Here is a 12,984-nt window from a genome sequence, read left to right on the forward strand (position 1 = left end):
ATAGCAAAAACTGCTGACTATTCGGAAGACGCCATAAGCTGACCTCACGGCGACGCTGACGGCGCCGACGTCGCGAACGCGTCTCGAGCATCCGTGTGATATCGTAACACTGCGAAATAGTGCGGCGGTAACCTATCACAATGACTCGGCACTGGTATAGCTCCATCTTGCTGCATAAAAGATTCCGGTTTTACTCACCACTGCGTGTGCTGCATTCAAGTCAAAGCATAAGTGCAGGCAAATTTCAATGCTAGGCTAAGAAGCCGATGGCAGCCGAATGTTATCCCCCCGCTGGATAACGAGCATGAGTAAAACCACATCGAGTAAAACCATATCCAAATAAAAGAAAGACAGGCAAAAAGTTAGTGCAGAGCACACAGAAGAAATTAAATTCAGTCAATACTTACACAAGGGTCGGTGCGGTTTTATCAGCCTTTATTTTAGCAAAAACAAATCTGATGAATAAAACAACTTTTTCAACAAAGCTGCTTGTAAGTACGCCTTCTATATTTCAGAACTCCTTTCCTCTTGGCAGCAGACAAAACAGCATGCGCACACTTCTCATTCATATCGCAGCCGTGTTATGAGGCATCCGACACTACGACAGCACTATTTAGTAATATTGATGACGCACGAGAAGTCTCAAGCACTGCGCCGCGCGTGTTCTTTGAAGTCCTACGACGTGTTACACAACATGGAAACGAGGTCGCTTTCCCTACGACATCCGACGCTCCTCTTCGCGCTGACTTTATTTCTTGAGCTTGGAGAACGTGAAATGCAGTTAGGGACGCAGAAGGGAAACAGCCACTTCAGCATAAATGTCAGTTTCAGGGGCTTCGAACACATGTCTCCATCACATCTCTTCGAATGGCGAGGCGCCGACGAGTCGTATAGCGTTCTTGAGCCTTGCGTCGCGAAACTGACCAGCTGACCGCTAAGAAAAAAAAGCAGAATCTTTCCATTTGCAAGCCAGACAGCTGAAGACGCCTGTACAAAAATAAACGCTGTGTTATGGGCTCGTGATCGTACCGGCAACTGTGCATTCCTAAAAACAGCAGCTCTTTCTATCTCTATCTCTCCATCTGCTTTCACTGAAAGTGCTTACACGTTCACGTTCCTACGGTGTTGGGAAGCATCAATGGGCAATGCGAAGCTCTATGGTTTATTCTTCCAGCCTAGTAGCACTGTCAGCAGCATTGTTCGGGGCCTGTGCTATACATGCCTTCAAGGCGGAGGAAAGATAGCAGCTTGATCTTCGACGTTTAAGATAAAGAAAAGTGGATACACACCGTTGTTTATGACTGGGAGGTATTTACAGCTTTCTTCAAAGCACCTTACTCGACATATAAGTTGTCTTGGAAAGAGAATAACAGTTACGAACGGCTTCTGTTCTAGACAAACGAGAAGCTGAGATGCTGTGAAACACCGTGCTTTAACTTCCCCCTTAACACTTGTGTGTGTATGACCTTTTTTCTGAACACATGAAGTGCGAACGGCGCATCTTGTTTTAATTGTAATTGGGGCGCAATTTAAACATATGTTAACAATGTTCTATTCCGTTCTACTCGGTTTACAATGTCCTACTCTAATGTTGTTGTTGTTGTTGTTGTTGTTGTTGTTGTTGTTGTTGTTGTTGTTGTTGTTGTTGTTGTTGTTGTTGTTGTTGTTGTTGTTGTTGTTGTTGTTGTTGTTGTTGTTGTTGTTGTTGTTGTTCCTTAACAGAAAGCGTTCTCTGAGGCTAACTGCGTTATATCACAAGCGAATAACAGCGTTTGGCGAAGCTATGGCGAAATGCCTCACCTACACAACGGCCATGTCAACCATATCCGTGCGGGTAAAAACAATATTCTTAAGCAATGAGATTAGCGGCATCGGCAGTAAAAGTGTCCGTCAGTGCTTTGTTAAGTTACTCACCGAATATAACGGTGAAAGGACGGCATTAAACATCTCGCCTAACTTTTCTACGAGCAGCTACGGCAATACCCTTATAATAGTTGAACGTTTGATACACAACTACTTTTTCTTGGTGCCATTTTTTTACCATTTTTCATTGCACTATAATAATTTAGCCGCCCGTAGAACGACAAAAATACTCTCCTGGGTTGAGCAGTGGCTTATACCATTAAGAGAATAATGTTCCAAAATAAGTAATGTTCCATGTGCTTAAAGCTTGTTTGTTTGTTTGTTTGTTTTAAAGAGCCTCCAATGTTGGCGTTATATCGCGAATTGACAGGTCCAAACCCGCATAGCGATAGCCGACACAAAGAGCGACAAGAAATTTCTTAACAACTAATGCCTGTTTCATAAAGCTGTCTACCTCTCAGGAAGGGTTCGCGGCGTATCCACACTTGATCTCTCACACTGTATCTATGTAGTCTTTAATCATTTTCTGCAACATTTCACTGGCGTAGCGGGTCAGGTAACAAGATGGGAATACTGCTCGTAATTTATACAGGAACTGCGCCACATTTCATTTCTGTACATTCAGTTCTGTCTCATCATCATCATCATTATCATCATAATCAGCCTATTTTATGTCCACTGCAGGACGAAGGCCTCTCCCTGCGATCTCCAATTACCCCTGTCCTGCGCCAACCGATTCCAACTAGCACCCGAAAATTTCCTAATTTCGTCGCAGCACCTAGTCTTCTGCCGTCCTCTACTGCGCTTCCCTTCTCTTGGTGCCCATTCTGTCACCCTAATGGTCCAGCGGTTATCTAGCCTGCGCATTACATGAGCTGCCCAGCGCCATTTTTTTCGCTTATTGTCTATTAGAATATCGTCTATACCCGTTTGCTCTCTGATCCTATCCACTCTCTTTCTGTCTCATAAAATTATGCCTAGCATTCTTCTTAAAACTTTTTTGTGCGCAAACAGGGACGAAGAATAGGGGCAACACAAGGACCCTATTCTTCGCGTTGCCCCTATTCTTCGTCCCTGCTTGTTTGCGCACAAACAGTTTTAAGATGAATCTGTTCCAATTAGGCCGACTTGCAGTTATGCTTAGCATTCTTCGTTCCATCGCTCTTTGCGCGGTCCTTAACTTCTTCTCAAGCTTCAGCTTGAGAACAGCTCTGTTTCATAGAGATAAAAACCTGTTTAACATGTTTAATTAAGCTAAAGATAAGGAACCGATTGTTGCACATGCCTGACTTCTCGCCCTTTGTGGCAGAGGCTCTCGTGAGCCTGGACTAGGGTGGAAGCTCTTGGCTTGTCAAGCAATAGATACCCCGTTTGCTCTTAACTTCGAACATTTGCGTCTGACTGAAAAAATATATATAACCCAAAACAAGACTTGTCCTGCCCACGCATGGCAGCGCATGTACTACGCACATTCCTATTTGACGTAAGTGCTACAATTAAACGATAGGAACCCCGCTGAGAAACTGAGAAATAAACCATGTCTGAAAGGCAGACAGCTTAAAGGAAAAGAGCGAACTGCAAAACTTTTCATTGTGGTGACGCTGTTTTACCCAGGTGGTTAACGCTACTGATTAAGAGTATAAACTGAGCCGCTATAATGCATGGACGCTCTTCCAAGTGCCCTCTTCTTTGTTCCCCTTGTTTGATTCCATTTTTCCGGAAAAGAACCACCTGCAGAAGAATTGCTTTTTTTTTTTTGCTATGTTGCCTTCCGCAATCTTCAAGAGCTTGTGCTTCTTTTTTTTTCTGCTCACTGGTCACATGGCTTTCTCGAAGCTGTGCGTAATCAAAATCACAACGAAAAAAAGAAAGCAGTTCGAAGTGCCTTGCTGTCAAGGCTTTTGTGCAAATTGACAACTACTGAGGCATGGCTGCAGCTACCGAGAACAAGCCGCATCAATCGACTGCAAAAATTGCTAGTTACGGGCACAGTGTGAAACTTACGCCGCAGAACTGATTAGTCGCCCAGTGACGCAGTGTGACAGGTCATGCTTTGCTCTTGCATCACACCGCAATGATATTGGCACAGTCCTCAGGCCTAATTTTCTCAAAGCTTCTTTCAGCGCTCATCCACTGTGTAGACGTGTGTGCGAATGTCTGCAGTAAAATAAACAGGGACAAAGAAGGCTACGCAAGGAGCACGGGTGAGCGCTCTAGATCATCTGCGCCCTTGAGGTGTTTTGCCCGTGGTGCTGGAACAGCCAAGGATGTAGGAAACTTTCAACGCTCTGTACATCCCGCATCTCCTGGAGACGTCACTGCTGCAGATAGACGCAATTTCAACAGCCGGTTTTCTGACTCTGTGCGCATACCTGGCGTAGAGGTACAAGTAACTGTTCTACAGGGACTTTGCATGCAGGTGTCTTGTGGACTTGGAGATGAGTCGAGGTACTGAGTTGTCGGGCTGAATCGCTCATAGATAACGGACACGGGGACATTTGTGTCAGGGCCTTCTGGTCGCACTTGTCTCGAATCCCGAGGATGCATGCAGCCGAGTGTTTCGTAACCAACGCACACAGGGTCTACCAGGGGAAACCATGGCGCGAGCGTAGAGATGAGCAGCAAGCAGCGGCCGCTTCGTGGCCAGCGGACAGGGTCTGGCCGCCGGCGGTCCCGGCGGTCATAGGTTGATTATAAGCTTCTGCGAACTGGAGAAGTGCCACTTGTGGTTGTGGCCGATGTCCACGAGCAGGTGCGTGTACAGGGGCAGCACCTGCTTGCTCACAAGCCGGTACTTGGTCGTGCTCAGGCCGTCCTTGTTCATGCGGTACCAGGCCATCCGCACCAGCGCCATCCTGCAGCACAGGGGAGTGACAAAATGAACCATCCGTACAGCAGTCGATAACAAAAGTTCGGGTTGTACTGGATAATAATGGCACAATAACAGGTTGTGTTTCTGAGCAAAGTGCTTATTCATGAAGGCAAGAAAACTTCCATTGCCGGAAAAAGAAAATGGGGACAGTAACAAGAATACACCATCTAAGTTTAGTTTACTCACGTTTATTGCATATATGGAAATGACTCATGAACACAACGGCCGCTCTAACTCTAAGCACCGCCGGCAGTGTTCCGTCAAAGGGTCAACTGTTCTAGCAATGTCTGAATTTCTGGTGACACAATTACGGCCCGATTTAAGTATATGCTTTCGTTTTGTCTGTTTTCGCGCATGAACTGGCGAGCATGTAGCTATAGCACGATTCACAAGAATTACGCTCCAGTCTTATATTTATAGGCATATGTTTAGACTATGTTTAGGCATTTATACTATGTTCTCGTAGCCGATCATTAAGACACCTTCCTTTCTGTTTGATGTATTTTTGCCCGCAGGACAGCTGAAGCTCGTAAACAACAGCTTCTACGCAACCCACTGGCGTTTTACGATGATGCGTAGAGCATCCTAAAGCTCGCTTACGGTCCGGGTCTGTTAACCGACATATTTTCGCAAGTTTTTCTGGTGCTCAAAAGACTTGCTCCTTTTACATAAAGGACTTCTACTACTCCTTGCCTCGAAAGAAACTAATAGCATGCGTGGAAGAGTGCATCGACGAGTATGGTGTGGTTACTTTTCAAAATTCAGCCGGTTTATCCGCTCAAGGTTTTTAGATATGTTTCGTTGCAATCTTCATTCGACCTATGTAGAATGGAATTATGAGATATTCATTCAAAAGCAGGGTGTCTGTATCGGTTCATGTTTGGCACCTATACAAAGTGATATTTTTCTAGTCCACCATAACAAAAACCTGTCGCGAATCTTGTAAGAGCACAGCGTGGTTAAAATTGTTGGGTGCGTTGATGACTATCTAGTCCTTTTCGAACGAGACACACGTTCAGCAGCAGATAAGCTCTACAAAGTTTTTTTTTTCTGCAGGGCTTAGCCCACTCATTCTCACGGTTGAAGAGCCAACTGATAACGTACAATGTTTATTGGCTATTCAGCTCGAGTTGAGGGAACGACACATGCTGGGCATATAAATCCAGGGCTAATAACCCAACGTTACCGTATCGGTCCACCCACTCGAAGCTCGTCAAGAAGTGCATTGCCAACTTGTGCTTTAAAAATGCATGAAAGAAATATTCCCAAAATAAGATCTCTACGAGTCTTATGGATCAGGCGGGAAGGTTATCAGCAGCAGGGATTCCGGAGTCAGTGCAGGTTTCGGTTGTACAGGGGCTGCTAAAAAGATGCTGTTCAGACACTAAGAGTCGGGACGCGGGAAATTAAAGCACGGAAAGCAGAATGAAGATAGTGGTAGTGCCCTATATGCATAGAACAGCACATAATCTTAAGAAAATTGCTAGCCGTGTGGGCACAAAAGTGGCCTGAACTGAAAACATTTGTTGTGTAAACTACTTCTTAAATCCTATGGCTGTCTTTCGCACCTGCCAAAAGTTATGGAAACCATAACAACGTAAACCTAGATTTTAAACCAAATTGGGCCAACATCTGGCAAATAAACAACGTAGCGTCAAGTGATTTCACATCTAAGTTGATAAATTGTCAGAAATTCCTGTTATTTTCTTTGTGCGACTACATTCATCCAGCGGAAAAGTTTAGGTTGCCGCTGGCCACTGGAGGAGCGTGGTTCCCACAGACATTGAAGCTGACTGTTGGGAGATAAACGAAAAAAATAAAAAAAAACAAAGAATTCGCATCTGCAGAGTCAGTGAAGCCCAAAAGGTGGGAAGTGCTGGAAAAAGTTAAACGCGCCGAACGGTGCGTCAGCGAATCAGTTTCCCTTGGGCGATTTCTCGCGCCGGCTGTCACCGACAGCCCGCAACTTCGCCGCTGCTTTGTCGTCGCCATTGTCGATCAGTAACGAAGAAGAAGCTCCGCCGTGCGATTGCCTCGTTGCATTTCCTTTTCAGAACTGCTCCGAACCTGCACTGACGCCACCGGCGCCTCGCCTTTCTTGTTGTTAGTTCTGTAGCGGTTCGGCACACTTTCTCTTCTCGTCTTCTTCTTTGGGATTCGCGAAAGCGATCTCTCTGATCGATATCTAGGTCCTAGCGCCGAGACTTCAAAGGCATGGAACGACGGCAGGGCAGCTGTTGCGCTTGTGCCCTGAAAACGGCGTTGCTTTCAACTACGAAACAGGCAAAACCAGAAACCGAAGTCCTTTGTTGCGCGATGGGAACGGGCCTGTCACCGTACAGGCGGCAATACCGTTTCTTCTTGTGCGGATTGCGTTTTTTTTTTTATCTTCGTCACGCTTGGCGTGCAATCTCCGAGACCGTTTGCGACGAGCATGTCATTTGCACACGAATGGCTCCGGTTAGCGAGAAGGTTCCCCGCACTTACCTTATGTTGTTCGGCGATTCTGGACGTTGGTGGTGTTTGATCATTGTGTATCTTGCTACGGAAGCTGGAGGACGAATTATCTTGAGATTTTTGTGCTTGATTCTGCGAAGAAGATGCGAGAAATGTGGCCGAAGCGAAGGAAGAAATAGCGCAGAGTGGAAACACCTAAGTGGCTACTGTTCCAGCGTCAAGGCACTGAAAAGTATTTTGACGCTTAACTTCTTATATAAACCTCAAGTCAACAGGATGTACGTAAACAGATTCGTTATTATTAGAGTTTTTTATGAATTAAATTATTTTTGTGCATTACAAAAACGGAAGATGCAAGCAGTATATCATACCGTAGAGGGTCCCAATATCAACGACACAGGTAATATACTGTTTCCCCAGTTTCTGAGTTACTGCATGTCGTGAAAAAAAGCCATGATCATTGGACATGCGGTTTTACTGCATTTGTTCTTACAAGGCACATTTTTCTATTTCTTCACTTTCCGCTAGGTTCCTTGGTTGTTATTTCTAGCTTTTACTTGATTACATCCCTTTTCATGGTATTATTCATCTTCTGCTCTTGGTTTTATCGAAACCAACCATTACTATCATTTCCTTTGTTACAAATGTCATTAGGGGTTCTTATTTTTCAAGGCTAAGCTAGTTCCTTCAAAACATTCCTTTTCTTGCCATATCAGGGAAGAGAGAGAGGGAGACGGGAGAAAGAGGAAAGGCTGGGAGTGAGCCAGAACAGAAAACTCTTGATCGGGGCGACGAGGGAAGGTAAGCAGAAAAAAAAAGAAACAGACATGGAGCAAACGCACAATATCGCAGCCTTCGGGAGAAGAATGCGTAGGCAGTTATGGCGGATGAATTGCGACCGCGGTTCCTTATTACTACACCCATACCAACCTGCTAAGCAAGTTTGCTATAACGAAATTCTATTGATTACACAATGAGCAGTGATCATCTGCTGAACACATTGCAACTCTGTATGAACTTCGTCCGGACCAAAATTTTCTAGCTATGCCTTCCATTCGATTGCATGTCACCCTTATCATTCCGCGTTCATGGCCGGCTGGTCTCAATGATAACGCGGGCAAAGATTTTTTTCTGACCACTTACGAAGCACAGAAACTTCGAAAAAAGGAATAGCATCATAAAAGGCATCGCTGCTTAATCGCGGCCCTAGTCGTCTTATGTGCGCCACCAATGTGAAAAAGTCTGGACTCTTCTCCACCAGTGGCCGTAACTGCTGCTGGGCTAGTTTCTGTGCCTTGCAACATTCCCGGGTTCTGCAACACCCCCTGTTGGGTGCGGTGTCAACTTCAGTTCTTGACAAAGAGCGTACGGTATCTGAGCTATGTTGCGCTTTTGGTAAAACTGACTAAGTTACATACGGAGTGCAAAGCTTCCGGTACTGTGTCGTGGACTCACCTGTACGCCATGTCATCGTCCTCTCCTCCCCAGCCCCAGTAGAGGTTGGAGAATCCATTGACTTTGAGAAAATGCTCTCGTTTTATGGCTAGCACGCCGCCTACCAGCATCTGGTAGGGTAACCTGCAAACGGAGGGAAATAAAATAAAGCCTGTCATCAGCCAACCGATCAAGACATCACCGCTGTCTGTAATCTTTTCGCCGTTCCTCTGTTGAACAATTATTTCATTGGAACAAATCATGCATGTGTGTTTGCTATACGCTAGCCGTGTTTTTCGTACATTTGGTGTAGTGCCGTAACTTCTCACTCATTTGTCAAGTCATATGTCAAGTCATTTGTGCCCACATACCTCGCCCTCACTCTCTCTCTCTCTATTTCATTATCTGCGCAGCGAAAAACGACTCTGTCTACTTACTTCCAAACGATGCTAGCTGACTGCGATCCGAAAGAGTTTCCTGACTTCGGTTATCAGACACTTCAGCAGTTCTTAAATCATTTGCACGACTCCTACATCACTCTGCCGAGTCACCGCAACACAAGAACTTCTACCCTCTCGTGTTCTCAAACATTATACTTCTTTTTCCATCTTTTAACAAGTATACGCGTGAGGTACGTGAGCTGTGCGAGTCATGATGGGCACATACGCAGTTTACATGTACGAAGTATCACGTGGTTCATTTATTGTGCCATATTCCACGCAACTACACCTACACTTCTGCCTTCAGGATGGCAAGAAATTACTACAGTGAACTTAAACATGGTGCTATGTTACCACCCTGTTAAAAATTTCATGTGGATGTTGCGAATGCCGCGATACATAAACTGAGGTCCCCTTCTTTTCCCAGGAGTCACACTCGACGTAAACACAAGTGTATGGCATTCATAACCGTGCCAAATAACAATCGTAATCGTAACTCACGTGGGCCAGCCAAAGGTTGTCTAGGTTTCAGTTTCAAACAGGGCACCTTTTTTATTGTTGTTTGTTGTCGTGATAGAAGGAGATATTGGCGCACAAATACGTCGCCGGCTGCGACTTAACTTTTGAGCAGCTGGCGGTACAGTTACATATATCGTTTTCTGTACTATTGTACGTAGGGTAACGAAACCTAATGGTACTACCGGAAACTGAACGAATTAAAAAAGAGCAGACATCAACGTTCTGAGTGTACCGCATGTATTGAGGCTCGTAACTCGCTTTATTAAGGAAGCAAGCAACTCATCCGTCTAAACTCACCATTTCCTGATCGTATTAATTCTGCATTCCGTCCCCTGAATGGGACCTCAACCGGTGTGTTTAACTAAATGAGTCCTCTCTGTAGAAACGCTCGCGGCAAATTAGAGGCAAGCACCGAGCCAACTTCCACGCGTCGCTCAAATCGTTTCATTGTGACGATTTACACTATGGCAACAAGAAATCCAAGCGAAAAGCAACGCTCTCGGAATTGTTAAGCGCGTCGTAAATGTACCACCAACAAGTGGGCACTGATTGGTCAGAGAGAACCGTTGAAAAAACCGCACAGCTGCTTTTATTTTTTGCGTTACATCACCTCATTTCGCGCTGCCTGGAGTCGCAGAACTAGACGGCTAGATTGCCTTGTATTGCCGAGTGCCTTGCTTAAAAACCGCAACAATTACTATTTAAGGCAGGCTGCAAACTCTTTCCTACTGCATTGTGCTACTCATCTGCCAAATTTTGACACTGCCGCGACGATTCCTCAACGTACATAACCCAAGGTTTCTGACGACAATGTCCAGCAGTAACAAGCAGAAGTGGGTTCCGCCTCAAGGGAGCATTTTCAGACACGCACAGGACGCTACTCGATGACGTTAACCGTAAATGCTATTGATTCTCCTATTCTAGCGTACTTCAGGTTGTGCCGGTAAAAGCAGTCCTCGCCATAATTTTGTGGTCAAGAAATTCGCCGACGAGGAGCATCACCACTGCAGATTATCAGAAAATGCTTTGTAGACTTGCCCGCGTGCGTATTCAAATGGAACAAATTTTTCTGTGCTCTGTACTACATTCTGCAGGGTGCGACCCAACAGTCTATGGCAGCGCAGTCTCAACGGCGCTGTCATGAACCGCACAGGTCCTTGAAAGGTTCCTTTATAAGGCCTCCGCATGCGGGCAACCGACAAGGTGGCCTTCGACACATTGGTTCACGCATGCTGTTGTTCTTGGAAGTGTACCACATAGTTCAGAAGGAAATGTCTCCTATATTACATCCGCCTGCGTTTTCTCTGTAAAGTTACAGTGCGCAATGCATGCAGAGCAGTGTTTTTGTTATGGAAGCAGTAATACGGGCGCGCACTGCCAGCCTCCACTCGCAAGCGGCTTAAAAGGTTTGTCAGCATCGAGCAACTGAAAACGTAAATCTAACCACTAATATTTAACGAAATGTTTATGTTAATTTGTTTCTTATGGTTAAATATATTAACTTTTTCTTGCCTTCTATTGATTCTCTAAGTATTTTGTCTTGATTTGTGTTAAATCGCACTTATTGGTATACGTATACACGCTCAAGTATCAGTGACCCAATTGAATCTTGAGCAACTGCTCCTAATGACAACGCACAGGGAAGACTGGCATCCTTGTTCAAGGAATAAGATTTGTTGATCACTATCTGCACAATTCACGGATCTTGTGAAATAATTTGTTGTGAGCAGCAAACATATTCTTGTGAGTCAAGAGATTATGGTTATCTAAACAGTTTTTAAAAAAACAACAAACTTTCCCTCTCAGTTTCTTTCTTTCTCTTTTTTTTTTTTTTTTTTTTTTTTTGCTGTGGTCCAGCTCCTGAACGAATGCTGAACGTACTAGGCCGAGAGCTCCATTCTTGGGTAAGCCACATCATAAACCGCATGTTTCATTGTATAACCACCTAAGTCACCTTCGATGTCTAAGAAATGTCACAGTGCTTTTTTTTTTCACAATTACAGCGCACACAAAATGGGGATGCAGAAAACTAGGGCAACGCACACAGATGGCGCCTACTATTTACGCTTTAACCGATTTCTGTCTCGCAAATTCCTGTTCTTTCAGCGAGCTACTCTCTATCAAAGCTCCGCATAATTTTTTTAGTGGCACAACGTTCTGCAGCTCATCTTACTCGCCAGTGGGCCGTTCTTCCCAAAATATTTCGCTTCTTAAAATCAATAGTTTGGAAAACGCTTTGAAGAAAGGCTGGTGATTTTCCGTGACTCGGAATTCTCGAAGAAAAAGAGAAAAAAAAACACTTTGTCTATTGGGAAGCGTTGTGGGAAATTTCCCATTGCCAAGAACCACTGCCAGAAATTCTGTAAGTAACCTTTCAATAACTAAGCGATAGAAAAACTCATTAAGTGAGGAACTTCCGATACGAAGCACTCTCCTGCCTCAGGCTGCTTTAAGGTCACTTCGCTGCTTTGCTAGGGTAGGTCTGCAAAACTAACTATTTTACTGCTCTTCCGTTGTTCGCACCCTCTAAGAAAACTGAAGTGAAAAAGAAGTCTAGAAGCATCTGCACGGACATTTCAGATTGAGCAGCACTGTATTCTGGAGAGCAACGAAGCTGCGGCATAACGACTGTTAAGTGCTGCGTGCTGCTTGCTGCGCAAGTTAATCAAATTACAGTATGGCTGAAATAAACAGAAGAAAGAAAGATTTAAAGCTTTCAAGACGGTAAATTGCCAAGGGGGTCTGGCAGTAGCTTTACCGACATCAAGCCCACAATTGGCCTTTCTTCAAGTTATGTTGTTGTTTTTTCTCATCAACAACAGTCTCCAGAAGCTTGCCGCGTCGACCTACGCTTCCAGTGAAAAGCAAACTGCCAGAGCTTGGGTCCTCATTTGTTTTATTTTATTAGAGTAGCGTGCGTTTCAAGATTTATTGAATAAGAAAGCCAGAAGCTAAAGTTCAGGTGCGTCCTACTGTTTTTACAGTAAATGGTTTTCACAGCTAGCAAGTATAAATGGCGAGCACTGTGCGCTTCACATTCTTGCTTGCGATAGATTTTATCGCTTAGGTCAAAATGAGTAGTCTACCTATTCCATTTACCTAAAAGCTACTGCTCCGCAAGAAGAAAAGAAAGAACCACGGAAAAATGGCCGTGACAAATGTTGTGAAGCCGGTGCTGCAGCACTCAAAATTTCTTCGGACTAAGGATGGGTAAGAACAATTTCCTTTATCTATCGGCCATGTATCATCATTTTCGCCGCAAGAAAGCGTCCTCCCTAAGTGCTTTCACTAATTCTGGATGAATAGGTCGCGTTACGGAGCTTCCTCAAGTAATGCACTGCTCCTTGTCCAGTTTCGCTCTCTAGTGGCGTAAGAGCGGCGTTACGTTTCTGAAGTTTT

The 12,984-nt window shown here is 44.7% G+C and overlaps 1 protein-coding gene across 1 annotated transcript in view; it reads right to left on the reverse strand.

Annotated features, from left to right (window-relative positions):
- Positions 1-414: 414 nt before the first annotated feature.
- Positions 415-12,984, reverse strand: part of LOC142585160 (uncharacterized) — a 143,973-nt gene continuing 131,403 nt past the window's right edge. The window contains exons 4-6 of the mRNA XM_075695693.1: positions 8,648-8,770; positions 7,223-7,324; positions 415-4,718 (exon numbers count right to left, since the gene is read on the reverse strand). Of these exons, the coding sequence (XP_075551808.1) occupies positions 4,544-4,718; positions 7,223-7,324; positions 8,648-8,770 (400 nt within the window). The 3' untranslated portion in view covers positions 415-4,543. The remainder of the gene's footprint in view (positions 4,719-7,222; positions 7,325-8,647; positions 8,771-12,984) is intronic.

This window comes from Dermacentor variabilis, chromosome 6 (assembly GCF_050947875.1).
Source record: "Dermacentor variabilis isolate Ectoservices chromosome 6, ASM5094787v1, whole genome shotgun sequence".
Lineage (NCBI taxonomy): Eukaryota > Metazoa > Arthropoda > Arachnida > Ixodida > Ixodidae > Dermacentor > Dermacentor variabilis.